At 38.1% G+C, this 17579-nt stretch overlaps 1 protein-coding gene across 2 annotated transcripts; it reads right to left on the reverse strand.

Moving 5' to 3' along the window:
* Window positions 1-524: 524 nt before the first annotated feature.
* kif5bb (kinesin family member 5B, b) lies at window positions 525-16435 on the reverse strand. 2 transcript variants are annotated; one of them, XM_084134426.1, is made up of 26 exons: window positions 16194-16435; window positions 12029-12116; window positions 11762-11835; window positions 11429-11533; window positions 10993-11041; window positions 10777-10832; window positions 10593-10680; window positions 10245-10369; window positions 9597-9701; window positions 9354-9499; window positions 9115-9263; window positions 8834-9024; window positions 7698-7766; window positions 7153-7359; window positions 6859-7002; window positions 5676-5861; window positions 4779-4896; window positions 4568-4632; window positions 4297-4406; window positions 4105-4206; window positions 3958-4018; window positions 3798-3869; window positions 3090-3194; window positions 2789-3005; window positions 1967-2099; window positions 525-1817 (listed from the first exon to the last, which is right to left on the reverse strand). In XM_084134426.1, the coding sequence occupies exons 1-25, from the start codon at window positions 16317-16319 to the stop codon at window positions 1972-1974; spliced, it is 2886 nt and encodes a 961-aa protein (XP_083990552.1). In that variant the 5' UTR covers window positions 16320-16435; the 3' UTR covers window positions 525-1817; window positions 1967-1971. The 2 variants fall into 2 exon arrangements, with proteins under 2 accessions (XP_083990552.1, XP_083990553.1); XM_084134427.1 differs by having other exon boundaries at window positions 4577-4632; window positions 16194-16434.
* Window positions 16436-17579: the final 1144 nt, after the last annotated feature.

Genomic DNA, 17579 nt, shown 5'->3' on the forward strand with positions numbered 1-17579 from the left:
GACTCCAATGGCTGTTTGACCACTGCACAAACCTCACTCCCCAAAAACGACAATATACAAGGGTAAGTGTAAAAGGTGTAAGTAGTTTAAGTGTAAAACAAACTAGAAAGTTACTGTATTGCTTTTAGAGGGAGTATCTAAAGAGGAAAGGGGTGGGATTTGATCAGAATCCCTTAACAAGGGACAGTTCACCCAAAATAATTAGCTTTTGTCATCATTTATGCACTCATGTCATCCCAAACCCAAACCTTTATGAAATAAAAATTTCTGTGCAACACGTTTTTCAGACATTATTTCCCATAAAAGGAAAACCGTGAAAAGAAGCTACAAAACATCATTAAATACGTCAACCACTGAAAATCTCGAAGCTATGGTGCATAAAGACATGTTGTGGCAGGTTTGATGTCAATGAAGCCACGACTTGTAAACAAATGGCAGCAAATTAGATTTTAGAGCTACAGAGGGGAACATCTGACATAGATTTCAGTTTAGAACTGTGTGTCTTGGAATATAAAGCCAGAGTCATATGAACTATTTTAATGGTGTGTTTTTTTTTTTTTTGGAGCTTGAAATGGGTTTTTGAGAAAATAAATGGGGATAGACAGTGTAAACACTGATATCCTTTAGTGTTGCATAAAAGAAAAAGTCTAACAGCTTTGGAATAACATGAGGGTGAATAAATGACAATATATATATACATATTTTTTTTATTGTTGGGTCAACTATCTGAAATTAAATGGCAGATTCCATGCCTCAAAAACAATGTAATTACAATCCTGTCTGGTAATATTTTAGGCCAAACTAAGAGGAAAAATCCACACGTGATTTTTAATGATTCGTAGTGACTGAGCTATAGAGCAGCATCGACACGGCAAACTCTACCTGATTAAATAGTGAGAACTAAAGTTAAATATTGAAATGTCAAAATGAGCATGTGACGTTAGTATTATAGTGTTTTTTTTGTGGTTTTTTTAACCTAGCTACGACTCGTCTAAGACCTCAGGCTGTGACATTCACACAGGTCTTTATGCTGTAACAATGATTACTCGTAATGTGTTCGTACAGTGCTTTAAATATACCTGTAGATCAGGTGCGTCTACATCAAGCAGCCTTTTCATTCTCATTTCATGGAACTGCATCTTGTTTGTCCACTTAAATGACCCTTTTATCATAATTTAAATCATTTCTTCTGAGAATGTCCATCATTACAAAAACTAATTCAATGGTTCATATATATAATATATATATATACACACACAGTTCAATTGTAGTGTTTAACTTACTTATTTAGGTGAAATGTTTAATAGAAACTACTCAAAGCAAGAGAGAACAAGCTAACTCTCTAAACAAACCCAAAATGTGAACGTACATAAATAAGGCTAAAATAACGCAGCTAGTAGTTTTTTTTGTTCCTTTTTACCATTTTTCATTCATTTCTGCCTTTTTTTTCTTTTGTAATTTTGAAATACATTCAACTTGGCACAGTAAGGGACGTGGAGAGCGGGATGTGAGCAGAAACCGACAGTGCAAGAGTGAAGAGATACACGCTAGTTACACACGTGTCCACTGTTGCAAAAAGCCTGTCTTTTTTAGTTTTCTTTATATTTTTTAAGGGAAGGTATAAGAGATAAGAATGGAGGAACAACTGTACAGCCCAGACGGGGATAGTATTTCATGTTTCATACACATATATATACTTATATTCATTTTCATATGTATAGTATTGAACCATCCCGTGCTGTGGAATGCCTGTTTAGCTTTTTGGGGTGATATCAGCTTCAGCTGGGGCTACTGGGGTTATATTCAGCATTCAACAGCTGGAAACAGAAAAGAAAGAAAGAGACAGAAGGTAAAAAATAAAGGAGCAAGACAAAAAAAAAAAAAAAGATAAAAAAGAATGATAGTCGCAACCCATTTTACCTCCATAATGTGACACATTTGCGAGTGATATGCAGCATCTACTCACTTATTTTACTGTTTGGCTACGCCTCCACCACGGATGCCCACTGATTGGTTGTGGAAGAGCCCCGCCCCTGAGCGGTTGACATTGGGGTGGGTGGGAGAGGCGACAGGGGGCTGACCTGGTCTGATTGGCTTGGCTGTAAATATGAAATATGACTTGTTAGTTAGACCCCAAAACAAGTTGATTGTCTATTAAATTGGTCAACTAAATCTTTCAAATAAAAAAAAAAACTCTCCTAAAAGGCTGGAATACTTTACATGATGCACAGATTTTTGCCCTGATTTGTAGTCTGGACCAGTAAACGCTAGTTGCGGAAAGTCAGAGCTGATTTTGGACAGTAGAAGTTGACAGATTTCCAGTCGGAGGATATCAATGTTTTGTGCCATATTTAGAGCACATTTGTGTTTCCTTAAAATCAGGCACATGAATCTGTGTGAGTTTTTAGTTTTTTGGAATGACGTTTTTCCGCTTTAATTATTTACAAAGTCGGCAAGTGTTTGACGCCTAAAATCTATTCTGATTTTAAAAGTCATGTAGTATATTTCAGCCTTAATAATATTAACTGAAAAGCTTCTAAACTGGCCATTAATTGTGTTAAATTCAAAGAAATCATGAAATGAGCAATGATTAATTATTTTAATCTATTAACATCCCTAAAAAATGTGAGCGAGCAACACTTCATATTAACAGTTTCCTCTGTGGTAGAATGATGTTCTCAACCCTATCCAAGTCCCTTGTTATTTTCAAGCATGTTGAAAGACATATGGCTGAATCTAATAATTGCACTCTTTTAAAGTGTGTGTGTGTGTGTGTGAGAGAACTAACCGATCTGTGCAGAGTGTCCTCTGCGAGCCATGTTCTTGGCTCTGACGGCCTCTTTGATGCGGTCCACCTCCTGCTGGTAGCGTTTGCGGTCACGTGCTGCGTTCTCTTTGGCCTCTTTGAGCGCAGACTCCAGAGCCTTCACGCGCTCCGCCGTCGCCCGCAGGCGCTTCTCTAGCTTGGGCAGCTCACAGCGCAGGTCAGCGTTATCACGCACCAGCTACACAGAGAAGGGAAAGAGACAGTGAGCGTGTGTGTTCTGAGAGAATGCACGAGGTATCTGATGTTTTAAGTGTGTGTTTACCTGCTTGTGCACTTTAGTGAGCTGTTCAAGGTTGTTCTCAAGGAATGAGATCTTCTGTTTTTGCGCCGCGCTGCCACCAGTGTCATCTGAGTCCATCTCAGCGCTCTGAAAAATATGTTGATGCATAATTAAGGCCTGTCTGAGAGTTGTTGCTGGAGTTTTATGACGTCTAGTTTATTAGCTTTGATGGCAGTGATTTAAAGCCTACTAATAATTGAATAATAATAGTAAAAATCAAAAATTAAATGAAGTAAAATATAATTTTTTTAAAGATTATATTCAAATATAAATGATATTAAAATATATTTGATATACATTTGTTATTTTAATTTTTTTAATTTATATTTTTATATTAAAAGTACAAAAGTAAAATGAAATAAAGCAGAAATAAAATAAATAATTTAAATGTAATATAAAATTAAATAAAAATTAAATACAATTATAAAAAGATAAAATAAAGAATAAAATAAAATATTTTTTTTAAATAAAATAAGTTATTATAAAATAAAACATTTAAATAAAGGGACACGCTCTTCAATATGTCCTGCCCTAACTCCCTAATTACATGGGACATTAGTTGAAAATGACAGCAATACACTCAGGGACCTATAAAACATTAAGCTTTTAAAATCCACATTGAAACTATTTTCATTATCTGGAGTAACTTCTGAACTTTAAACTACATTTACGCATTCACAATGGTTGTACCTTCTTCACCCGCGTGGCCAGATCCTGAACAAAGAGCTTCCTCAGATTATGAAGAGTCTGCAGCTCTTTGGCCTGAGGAGAAGTGAGTGATCAGAGAGTGCACACGCACACAAACGAAGATGTAAGAATCATCTCTCAAGCACAGAACAAAATGACCTACCACTGTCTCCTCCAGGCCTTTGAGATCCTGTCTGGCCTGTTCCCTTCTGTCCTGCATCACCCTATAAACACATTTCATCATTAACACACCAGACAAAACGTTTCCCGCACACTATACCAATCTCTGCACGTTTGGTGCGTGTCCTACGTGAGCTCGTGCAGTTTGCGGCTCTTCTCCTGGTCAGTGGATCTGAGTTTCTCGTGCTCCACCTTCAAGCGCTCCTGCTCCAACATGATCTTCTGGTTCTGACTGCAGACAAAAGACAAAGCGAGGAAAATGAGCCTGAGCACATGTGGCCCTGATTCAGTGTCTGAAGAGAAGTATATATATGTGTCTTACTCCTGCAGTTCAGTGATGAGTTTCTCCTTGATCTCCAGCTCATCTCTAAGGCTGCTAAGCTGTTTCTGATGAGCTTCTCTGTGGTTATGAATCTGCTGCTCGACTGCAGTCTGTCCAATCATGAACAGAGAAAAATTATAAATTACATGTCTCTTTTAAAATAAAAGAAAATCATAAGCCCTCTTCAGAATTGAGAACAGAACACATTAATGCTACATAAACAGTTTATTGGGCAACACTCAGTAAAAAAAGTCCAGAAACATTACCTTACCATGCTTACCTTGACTTCATTAGCACTTTGTATCTCATTCTCCTTCTCCATTGCACGAACTTTCTCTGCACAAAAGAAAATAAACATCACAAAAACAAGCCTTTCTCACCACAAGAGGGCAGTAAAAGTAAAGGGGTCTGGGCCGAACAAAGTTTATACGGTCATTAAAATGCATTTATGAGAGGAAAGAAAAGATGGAGTATATTTGTACCCTGGGCACTGATTTTGACCAGTTCCTCATTGAGAGAGTCAACATTCTCCTCCAACTGTCTCTTCTTCTGTTCGATGTTTTGCAGATACTCTGTCAGGGACTTGATCTTTGCCTCATACTGTAGACAAAAACAAAAAAATATCTCAGGATCTTTTTAAGCACCCTGTAAACGGCATGCTATTATTGTAATGAAGAACATGTGGGGTTTCCAATTAGCTACAGCCATACAATATAAAACATGAGACTGATTTAACTAAAAGAGCAGCTTATGAACGCTCTTTAATTCTTGTGGGATATTTCACCTCTGGAAAGATGAATGTGTATTTAAATTGGGTCATTTATGTAGTAGAAATGTGAAATTATTTTAGAAGTTGGTGCCTTCTAGACTGAGCAAAGCCAGAAAATGTATTTTTGGCTCATGTGGATGAAAGACAACAACTCCCAGAATGCACTTGCTTCGCTGCCCTACGAGGCCACTCCCAAGCCACGCCTACTGGTTACAGAGGGCAGTATCGGAAGAAATGACACAACTAGGCTACTAGTGACTCGAAACTGAAAAGACGCCGTTTTATCGTGAGATGGGTGGGTTGAAAACATGCAGAACGAGCTCCTCCTACTGGCTGTAGTCTCTCGCCTCTGGCCAAAAAAGCCTCCAATGACGCAAAATGACGATTATTGCGTCATCTGAGTTTTTTTCCAGGCACACAATACAGAAATCTCTCGTCTCAGGGGGACATGAGGGAGGGAAGCACGGTCATTCGAAAATACTACCGGGATTCTACTGATACAAAGCTTAATGCTAATCGGCGAAGTATCCCTTTAATGACATTTTCATTTCTGGATGAACTACTCCAATAAGACGGGAGATTTGTTGCTTTATCTTTTCCTGCCGTTTACCTGAGAGATACGGAGCTGGCAGGCTGCGAGCTCTTTCTCGTTCTCATCCATCTTCTTGTTGCTCTCGGCCTGAGAGCCTTCCAGCTGTTTGCTGCGCTTCACCAGAGTCTTCACCTCCGACTTCATCTTACTGATGTACAGACGAGCCACTGTGAACTCTTCATCAATGAGACCTCCACCTTCATGCTGTTGAGCGAAAGACACAGACAGAGAAAAAGAAAGATAAAGAAAGAAAAAGATTGGTGTTAGAGAGGAGGGTGAGCAGTTGAAAGGAAAGGAAATTAAACAGCAAGGATAAAGAAACATAGTACCAGAGCCCGTCTACGGAGAGCCTGGCCACTCCCTATTAAGTCCTATTGTACCGAATTTTGGTTGTAGTTCCAGCAGAGTTCCACTGGGGGCGATCGCCCATGAGTGCAAAATGAATGGGAGTCTATGGAGCTAGACGGCTAAATTTGTCTCTTTCACCCGATTGCCGTTGAGAAATCTCAGATTTGATTGTAGGTTTTGCAAGTTCAACATGGGTTATAGGTCGAAAGTTGAATGAACGAGTACTTATGTCCTTTCGATTTCTTACAGGTTGAGTTGTTGTTGCCCATAACACGCTAGCATTCTGCTAATGAACAGTGATTGGTCAGTGAAGGACTGATTACGACCAGAGATACCGCTTGATGGCATCGTGGCATCCGAAGTGGGACCAGAAACAAACAAAACAAACACTCTTCTAGCACGTGTATTTACCTGTGTCAGCTGTGTTGTCGATGCCTCGAGAGAAAAGAAAGTGCAGAGCGTGAAAGCACCAAAGCGACTGAAGGATTGCCGTAAAGCAGTATCTCTGGTCGTACGATGTGTATGAGGTCATTGACATTTTAAAAGACTTTTTAAAGCAAATAAGTGACTCTAAAAAATCTAACACCCAGCAATGTGTAATTTCTTTGCATCTCCTTTCGAACACAACATTCAAATTACTAGACAAAAAATTATATCCTGAGAAAAGTGGATTTTGAGGGGTATAGCGCCATAGACCTCCATTCATTCTGCACTCGTCCTGTGAGCGCCCTCATATGGAACCAGAGTGGAACTGCGACCAGTTCAGAAGCCGGAAGTTTACTGAGAGTGGAAGTTCTCCCCTTATTAGACGTTCTCTGATAGTACTCAACGTCATGGTTCTTTGCCTTGTTACCTTAATGTCATTGCTGCCCACGGCGATGCCGATCTCTGCCAGGTCTTTAAGCAGTGATGACATCATCTCAGTGACTCTCTTCTTCTGATGGTTGGTCATTTCCTTCAGTTTCTGCAGCTCAGAGTCAATAGATGCGAGAACACTCTGCAAAAACACAGCTCAGATTAACCAACTACTACCAAGGCACACCATAAAAATACAATCTGGCACTATTATAGGTACCTTCCCATTTGAAATATATTATATAGTAATATATTGTAGACATTATAGAGTAAAAAATGAGTTTCTGCTCACAGATTTCTGGTTGAGCTCTTCACTCAGGGCTTCAAACTCCTTGGTCTTGTCCTCCACCTCCTGACTCTTCTGATCATAGTTGACGGCAAGTTCCTCCAGAGCCTGCAGAACCTCCTTCACCTCCTCTTTAGACGCGTCGTTCTCCATCTGCAGACGGGTGAGCTCCGCCTGGAGGTTGTCGTGGTCCCTCCGTGTTGAGACCAGAAGCTACAATACAAATAAAGATGTTTTATTTTTTTTGCATTGTGATTTGTGATGTCATTAAACATGTTGCACAACTTTAGGGTCATTAGGTTCAAATTCTTGTGATGGGACATAACACTGTCCAGATTCAAACCTGTAACTCAACATATAAGGAGTGTGTGAACTAACCACTAGGCTGGAATGTTATTTATCATTTAGAGCTCTTAATGCCTTTAATATAAAGTTCTTAATGGCAACAGGCAAATCCCAACTCTCTAAATGATTCAGTCAACTAGGAGACAGGACACTGTTCTTTTTTTATGGGAAGTAATGTAAATCTGATGTCCATGTTCAGCTCTCACCTCTTCCTGATCCAACATCTGCTGCTTGAGTTTCTCAGCCAGCTGAGACTGTTGATTTATCTCATCATCCTACAGGCAGACAGCACACAGAGAGAGAGAGACAGAGAGACAGACAGAGAGAGAGAGAGAGAGAGAGAGAGAGAGAGAGAGAGAGAGAGAGAGAGAGAGAGAGAGAGAGAGAGAGAGAGAGAGAGAGAGAGAGAGAGAGAGAGAGAGAGAGACAGAGACAGAGACAGAGACAGAGAAAGAGAAAGAGAGAGAGAAAGAGAAAGAGAGAGAGAAAGAGAGAAAGAATAAATGTAATGAATGTGTCTTTAAAGCAAATCTTGATGATTTTACAGCAGAACATTATTAAGAAAATAATGTTTTTTACATTATTTGAAACACTGAGCATCAGGTCTAAAATACCTATTTCACACAGTCAAGTCTGTAAGCTAAAAAGTTAACATGCACATCAGAAGGTACTAATGTATGGTACAATCGTTATGCTTACAGTGTATCATCAAAACAATATTGGATTTTATTTTTTCATGATCATGCTGATGTTTTGTACTATAATAAGATGTCAACACTGCAATAATAATCTAGAGAGAATGATTCAGTTGACAAATAGTCCAAATTAATGACAGATATTTATATATGGCAAATACCAATGTCTATAGAGCAGGGTGATTGATGGTCATATTGCTCATCAAGTTTGCATTTATTTGATCAAAAATACATTAAAACAGTACTATTAATAGTATTAAAATGTTACTCACATTTAAAATAACTTTACTATTTTAATATTTTTTTCAGGATTCTTTGATCAACAGAAAGTTCATAAGAACAGCATTTATTTGAAATAGAAATCTTTTGCAACATTATAAATGCCATTTACTGTCACTTTTGATCAACTTAATGCGTCCTTAATGCGACTTCAACCGTTTGATTGGTAGTGTATACTATGCATTTCTTTGTAATTTAACCTATGCAAATGATATGGGGGGGAAAAAAGCTGAAACAAAAATGTTTTCACACAATATTTGAAAATACCCTAAAAATGTTAAAATGCCAATAATCTCAAAATCAGCTAGGTCACCCATCACTAGTCTAAAAGCTTCATTCATTAATTTGAGGTCAGTAGTTTGTCTCACCTTGTCATCCAGCTGTTTGTAGAGTTTGGCTAATTCACCCTCACACTTCTCACGCTCAGCGTCAGTGAATTTGAGGGCAGGCATGCTGGGAGACGAGGTGATTTTATCATTATTCACCACATTATCCAGAGCCAGAACTTCTGCGTTTGCCTTCTCCTTATCATACTGCTCTTCAGCGGGGACGCTCTCACCTGAAAACATAAAATTCAATGCAGTTGTGTGTAATTCTCAGCAAACACAGCTGAATGAGTATGAAGTGCGTGTGTGTGTCATCTCAGTACCGTTCCTCCAGCGGTTGAGCTCGTTCTCCAACCAGGTGATGGTGTTCTTTAGCGTCTTGTTCTTCTCTTTCTCCCTCTCATATTTCTTCTTCCACTGTTCTGCTGTCAGCTCCACGTTCACACAGACTGTGTTCTTAATGGTCTTTGCTCTGACAGTGAGAACCGAAAAATGACTTGATGCTCAACACTAAAGTTCCATTAAAACTCTCATTAAACTCAATACGTGTATGTCTCCTCACCTCTGTCCGAACATGAGTGTAGTTTTAGTCTCAGCCTCGTTGTATGAGGATGGAGAGCAACAGATCACTATAGTGGTCCTGCAGTTCCCACCCAGAGAATCCTGCAAGATCCTCGTCATCTTACTGTCTCTGTAGGGAACGTACGTCTGACATGGGAAAGAAATATTCATTCATTACTCTTCCATCCATTTAAGGGCACAGGTAACTGTACATAATTGTGACAATCAGGTGCATCACACCCACCGATCCTTCAGCCAGAGAGGAGATGACGTTGCCCAGAGCAGAAAGAGATTTATTAATGTTTTTGGCTTCATCCAACACTGCACCTTCTGCTCCGGTTTTACTGACCTGCAGTCAAAAACATCAAATCAGAGACAGTGCTGCCCCAAATTAAACTAATATTAAAGAGGACCTATTATGCCCTTTTACAAAGTCTTGATTTTGTTTTTGGAGTCTACTAGAATAGGTTTTCATTGTTGCAGCACCTCTCTTCCCAGTCTGTCAGTAACGCTCTGTTTAGTTCCTGTCTTTATGAAGCCCCTCCTTCCGAAAAGCCCAATGTGCTCTGATTGGCCAGCTGAGCCAGTGTGTTATGATTAATCAACTGCTTCAAATGCCTTTCAGAAATGTCACGCCCCTTACCATAACCGTGAGTTTCAACACTAACGCAACTCAACCAGGCCTCACACCTTATTTTGCGTATTCCTTGAGCAGAAATTATTTAAATGAAGAATCTTGTGACGTGTTTTCTCCCAGAAGAAAACTCAAGACTACAACCGAGACGTTTCAGGGAGTTCAGAAATAGTGCGCACTGATATAGAGATTAACTCTCTTTGGAATGGGCTTAGCGCTTTGTAACTTTGCAGACATTTTCCACGCTTTTTCCATTACCTTCTCGCTTCCTGCTAAATCCACCAGGAAGAGTTTCCCACTCAGTTTCTGCTCCGTCTGTGTGTTCTCTTGCTTGACGTTTATCAGGAAGATACTGTGACTCCTGGAGCTGTGCTCGTTCATGTCTAACACACACACCACAGAGAAAACATGAGTTTACATTGACTCAACTTTGACTACAGGCACACTACAGGAAAATCTTAAGATTGTATAAACATCTCTAAAGCAGTCGAATAAGAAAGAACGTCCTGAAAATACTCTCGCTAATATAACTCAACAGGTGGAGAAAAGTTCAGCCTGCAGCTAAAATAAGACTGCACTGTGTCTGACTGATTTGCATGTGCTTACTTGTGACAGCCACGTGTCTGTTAGATTTGCCTTCATCAATGGTGTCCATCACTTCATCTGGGCTACACACAAAGCGTTCAGTACAACCCTGCAGATGGAGAAGGAGAAAGAGATAGACAAGCAAAACATTTGAACCTCCTCTACACTAACACATCCACAGCTAATTAGTAAAACAAAGCCTCACCTTTACGTAAGGAACCCTGTTCTTGTCTTCATGTACAGACAGGTTGGTCTTAGATACTGAAAGAGAGACAGAATTTATGATTTTAAATTAGCCTATTTCTGACACTAATTAAATCCTAACTATTATTATTATTATTTATAATCTGACAGAAGACTCTAATATACAATCTCTAATACATAAAATTGTATATTTGATTTCATTTTCAGTCATACGTACCATCCAGCAAGTCCCTGATCTTGTCCAGGTAAATCTCAAAATAGGAGACCTGCCAATGTAGATGAAACAACTTTTTAAAAATAATGTTTTCTATTTTAATATATTTTAAAATGTAACCTATTCTTGTAATGGCAAAGCTGAATTTTCAGCATCATTACTCCAGTCTTCAGTGTCACATGATCCTTCTAACATGCTGATTTGCAGCTCAAGAAACATTTCTTATTATATTTTTGAACAGCCATTTTAGAAATATTTTGTAACATTACAAATCTCTTTTATAGAGATTGCACAGACAAAAAGCAATAACAAGGCCATTAAAGATCTGGAGATGAGCACAAAGAAGTTCCCATGCCTAATTCATACAGCTTTTCTAGGTCTGAAAATATCAATGGGAACCCTTTGAATAACTAACACTGATTTATCATGCATGTCAAACCTTAATATGGAATTCCAGGTTTTCATCCATGGAGTAAATGTAGTTGAATATATCCTGGACGATCCGGGGAATGATGCCCATGCCGTCAGAATCGTGCAGGTTCCCCTACAATCACATATTGAATTGCAATGATGATGCGAGATGATTTAAAGGTACAGTAAATGCACTGATAGCCCTGATTACCAAAACCCACAAGCAGAATGTTAAACCCTAAAACACTGGAATCACTGTACTGGAATCAGTAACAAAACCACACTGGGTTTGTATTAAATTACCTAATATTTGAAAATCATTTATGACACTGATTATGCTTATTTCTAGATTAATTTTCACCTCCATTGTGTGTGTCTTTCCAGAGGATGTTTGTCCATAAGCAAATATTGTACCGTTGTAACCCTCAAGCACATCTGCAGGGCACAAAGACAACAAAATATACCATCTGAACATGATCTTATGGTCTCGAATACAATATTTAGGGATGCATAATTAATATCAACAAATTACTATACTAAATAATATTAATGGCAACATGAAGGTGACAGAATTTTCATTTTAAAGTTGTGATCTGGTTGAATGACTCCCGGAGGACTCGTTCCTCACCTTTAACAATCTTCTGAGCACAAGCGTTGTAAACCTGCTCCTGAGAAGTGTTAGACTGAAACACACGATCAAACATATACGGCTTTCCCTGGAGAGAAAGAAAGACAGAGAATGAATGATGGGTCGGTATGCATATATGCGTTTCTCTTTAAATATAACTCTGAACCGGCAGACTAGTCATAAGACTCAAAGATGATCCTTCAGAGAAACGTTTTACACCTAAGAGAATAAGCACAGACTAAACAAGAACCTCATTACTACAGGCCAAAGAACAAGACATCCTTCCCTCCTGTTACGAATGGCTCTAACCTTTAACACAAACAGCAGTGACAGTAAACCAGGTGTGAAATTCAGCAGTTAAGACACAATAAGAGCATTTTATTAGAGATCTTCATCCAGGCGTCCTCGCTCTGTACGGCTAAAACAACAGATTTAACATCCTGACAACCCCGTTTATTAGCAGCCCTGCTTTCAGAAGTTTGTTTCCTATTTTTTTTTTTTCTCTAAATGCATTCAAAAATGGGTTAAAGCCTTGAACTAAGCAATCTACAAGAAGATGAATCATAACATTACAAAAATGGACAAGACAAAGATACGTGACTGTATGCTTATCCAATAAAGCACTGCAACTGATGCAACAATGTCTTTTCTAAATACCAAAAATAATATTTTAAATATAAACACAATACTACTGAAGTTTTATATACAATATTTGAAACTGTGAGCTTGTGAATTGTATGTGACGAGAGAAAGAGTGAGCGCAGCAAAATGTTTGAGCGAACAAAAATCATTAATACAGGCATTTGTGAACTGCACAACATACGGAAAAGAGTTCAAAGAGGCATTAAGAAATAATCAACGATGTCACGTATCATTTTTGCAAAGTGCCCGCAAATAAAGCTAGTGTCTTAGATAAAAAAGACAGCAAAAACAAACAAAGAAGCGAACAAGCTGTAGTCCGAGTCACATGCAAATGACTCTTATGAACTGATTCTTTTAAAGAATCATTCAACACTTATGGGTTTAAATCAGTCTGACAAGTTCTTCAGCGAATGAACTTTGAAGGTTACAGAAGCAGGTTCTGCAAACGCATCTGCTCATTAGCAGACACGCTGATTGGTTGAATCGGGTCGACGTGACCCATCCACACCAGACTGAGTTCTTATTACACGTCCACATTTCCTCACCATGCCACTCAAACACAGGAGTAGATTAACCAGGTGAGGAAACGGCTGTGAATGTAACACAGCTAAGTAGATTAGTCCAGCCAACCTGAGCAAACGCTCACTAACACAACAATACACTCACACCTACAACACAAGCCTACATAGAACATTTATTTTAACAAGAGGTTGACCAATATTAGCCTTCGGTGGTCATATTAAGATATCTTATAGATGTAGATCTCTATACATCCCTAATCACAGCAAATGAAAACAGAATGCTTTATTATTATTTATTTATTCATTCATTTAATATTATTTACGTCAGTTTATTTAGAGATGACACTTTTGTTAATTGGAAGGCAATCTTCCAATTAACATGGCCATAACATTTCTATAACATGGCCAAATATCAAACTATTAATTAGTGTTAGTATAGCATTGTATACTATTAGAGTATTTAGTATTTTGAATTAGCTTTTATTTAATATTTTCAGTACTCATTTTAAGTTGTAATAATTTTATGTGCTTTTGTCATTTTTTATATTTCCATTTAGCTTTATTTTTATCTAAGTTTTAGTAATTTTCATTAACTCAAGTTATTTTCATTAATAATTTTATTTCAACTTTAAAACATGATTTTTAATAGTTTTAGTTAACAATAACACTGTACCTGATGGATCAATAACACCTCAAGCACATTTACATGACACAGCGACATACAGATGAGGCTTTCTTGCCACGTTTTATAAAGCAAATATAAAGTAGCATAACCATCGGCAACAATGCTAATATTTTACATTTTCACAGTTATTGTCAAACAACATAACTTGAACATTCAATATTCGAAGTTTGAAATATTAATAATGCACGATATCACAGCTTTGGAATTTCAAACCAGTGACTTCTTATAAAATCTTCAGACAATCACAAGACTGCGTGAAGAGTGTTTTTGTGTATCTGCATGTCCTGAGGCCTCCTCCACTGCCAGAAATGGAACAGCGCTGTTTACAAAGCTCAGTATTCCCAATGAGGGATTATAATTGTGCTCCCGACGGTCACAGAGATGGGAAGGTTCATCACATGTTAGATGTGCTGTGTTTGCATAGAGACAAGGAGAGAAAAGGAAGAAACAAGCAAAGAAAAAGCTAATTACAGCATACTCCCTAATGAACTAATACTGAACTGAGACAGAAATCAACACAATAAAACATGCATAATCCCAATACTGATCCCAGTATGTGCAGCTGGACAGACAGGTTTGGTTTCCTTTGTTACAGTAAGATTTATAGCCCAATCTATGATCTTTCCACCTGCTAAAAGCCATTATACCAACACAAGCACGGTCCATTTCACCAGAGCTGGATAGTCGCTCTGTTGCTTGATGCTGACTTGCTCAAAACAGCTGGAAGACAAAACTCATTTGGCAGCACACGCACACACAAAAAAAAAAAATCAATGCACTGGAAAACAAAAGGGTGAGTGTTGGTCAGACAGTACGGTGTCACTGCAGAAATGGAGGCCAAAATTAAAATAAGCTTAATCCATCGAAATTCTGGACCAGATATAGACACACAAAAAAAAACTACCAGGGCGAATTGACCACAGCAAAACCACAAAACTGCCCCACCTAATACCCAGCTGTACATTGCACAGACTGCATGAGGGAAATTTAGGACACTGTCACTTCTAATAGACATCTATACTGCATTATGAGTTTAAACAAGTATAATTAGTTTAACTAAATGTAAAAAGGCACATAAGGCAGAATAAGCATCAAACATCAGATACTGCCACTAAATTACAGAATAACTACACAATTCCTAGCAAGCATGTTAAGCCTTTTTAATAATGCAAATAAATAAGTAAAGCTGTATGGTTAAAAATAGGAAAATAGACAAGACATCTATCCAGGAACATTTTAATAGGAGAAGACTATTATGCCAAAGCAATGATGTCAGCATTTTAATGCAACTTATTTATTTTTTTAGTTACAAAACATGTGAAAACTTTAACTTCAGAAATGGAAAACATTACCATCAGAGAAAAGGTACATTCAAGTCATGCTTTAACTGAAGTGCATTATTAATAATTGATAATAACGTTTTTTTAAATAACTTTATAAATCTGGCCAACGTCACCCTCACATTTACAACTGTCCAAAAATGGCAAATGCTTTAAAGACTAATCTCAATAAAAAAAATCAAAAAATGGATTATATATAGCCTAAATAGTGTCTATATACAGGCCCACAAAGATATGATTGAAAGGTATGAATGAATGAGTTGCATTGCATGCTGTTAATATCAATAATATACGCATGTATTTGTCTGTTCCTAATAAAGCACAAATATAGCCAAAATAAATGACTTGTCTTTGTACATTTGACGTTTTTAAAGTAGGCCACACCATAACAGACTGACATCAGTGAGTGTTATGATCACATTCACTTCATTTTTTCATTTATTAAACTCATATTAACTTAAAATTTCCGTATGATGTGCGAAATATGTATAGGCCCTATATTTAGCAAGCTTTTGTTGATTTTCTACCAATGAAAACAAACCGATTAACATTAGCCCAAAGGCTAGCGGTTACATATCACTTATCAAAACCCATTTAGAAGTGCACTAAAATCCAAAATTATTAAATTGACAAAAAAACCCGTAGGTTTTCCTATTTATAAGTTGAAAATGAAACATTTTGACATTGTGCTGCATTACATCTGAGGACTGTTAGCCACCGGGCTAGCGATGACAAACGTAAAAACTATTCAACTTGCGATTATGTTACTGATTTATAGCCTCACACGCACCATGTCCTACTTAGAATAATACTAGAACACGAATTATGATCACATTTCCAAATACATAGGGATGAAAAAAGATATTTTCTGTCAGGATACGTCTGCAGGTGGTTAGCGGATGCTAATAGAAATGGACGGCGGGTGTCACAACGGAGCAAATGCGGCAATTCATCATGATATTATATTACAAACTCACCCCGATGACCACACTGTCCTCTCCTTGAAATTTGGGGATATATTTGTCTCCCCTCATCACCTCCGAACTGTTTAAAGGCCGAAAACGGCACATGACTTTGATGGTGCACTCGGCCGGGTCCGCCATCTTCAGCTGTGGGGAGGAGGAGGATGAGGAGGATGATGATGAGCGCTCCTCCCGAACGTCCTCACTTCTTTGTGTTTGATCCGTTTAAGTGGAAGTGGGTTTTGGATGGAAGGAGTGAGGTGGCTGTCACACCCCCTAACAACAGATACTAAAACAAACAAGAGGAGGAAACCGGGGCAAGTTGTCTCATTAGGAAGTTGTCACAAGGGCTAACATATCTCAACAACCTACTACATTTACACGATAATTTTTATATATATACTTTCAATTTTCAGGATAAAATTCACAAAAATATTCTAATTTGATGTGTCAAGTATCAACATAAACCGCTACTGTTTAGACTTCGTGACAACGTGCCCCATTACGAAACAAATGCACACTTATCAAGATCCCAAATTCTACAACAGAGCAACTTGTTTCAGCTCTTCTTTCTTTTCTTTTTTTGACACTGTAAAGTGTTTTATAGGTAGGCTAGGCCTGCTGTATGTGTATACTTTTCCAGTAACCCTCAAAATGCAGACACACACACACACACTGCTCGCTATATTCTTTGCAGACACAGCATTGATTCTGGATGATTCAGGGATCCGTTGGATCCTGATGGATGTGTGATGCCAGGGGATGTCAGGGAGGCTTTTGCAGAGCTCGAGGCCAAAATCTGGCAGATGTTGGATGGTTCAATTTAAATGTCTTGCATCAGCTCGTATTCACTCGCAGGAACTTTGATCAAGCGATGCATATTCATCCATGTAGGCTTGTATTATGATAGCCAAAGTAGAAGGGAGTATCTGCCAACTTCCTGGCATCACAACCATAACGTCATGCACATATGGCAAATTACTCATCACAAGTGTTGCATGCACACATAGGCTATTCGGGTGTGGCAGGATGACACATGTTGCAAAAGTATTCAAATCCCTAACCCTATGAGTAATAGTGATTATTGTATTAGTAATACTGCTGCTAATTACAGATACAGAATTTTAAGTGTGGTCACTGCTTGTACAGAATTAATTCTGAGATACATTACACATTATTTTGTGGTTAAAAATATGTTTCTCAGTTGCACTGCTGTATTGTCACAGATGTCCCAACCAGCTGCTGACACATTCCATAAGTGCTGCAGAATTGGGAGTTATTAGGTTACAAAAAGCAGAGGTACATCAATGAATCTCTGTGCCATTTAAAGTCAACATGAAATGACATGCAACCTATTTTACTTCTGTAATGTGATGCATATTTAAGTAAAATTGAATGTTC

The sequence above is a fragment of the Abramis brama genome (genome assembly GCF_963993115.1).
Source record: "Abramis brama genome assembly, chromosome: 14".
Lineage (NCBI taxonomy): Eukaryota > Metazoa > Chordata > Actinopteri > Cypriniformes > Leuciscidae > Abramis > Abramis brama.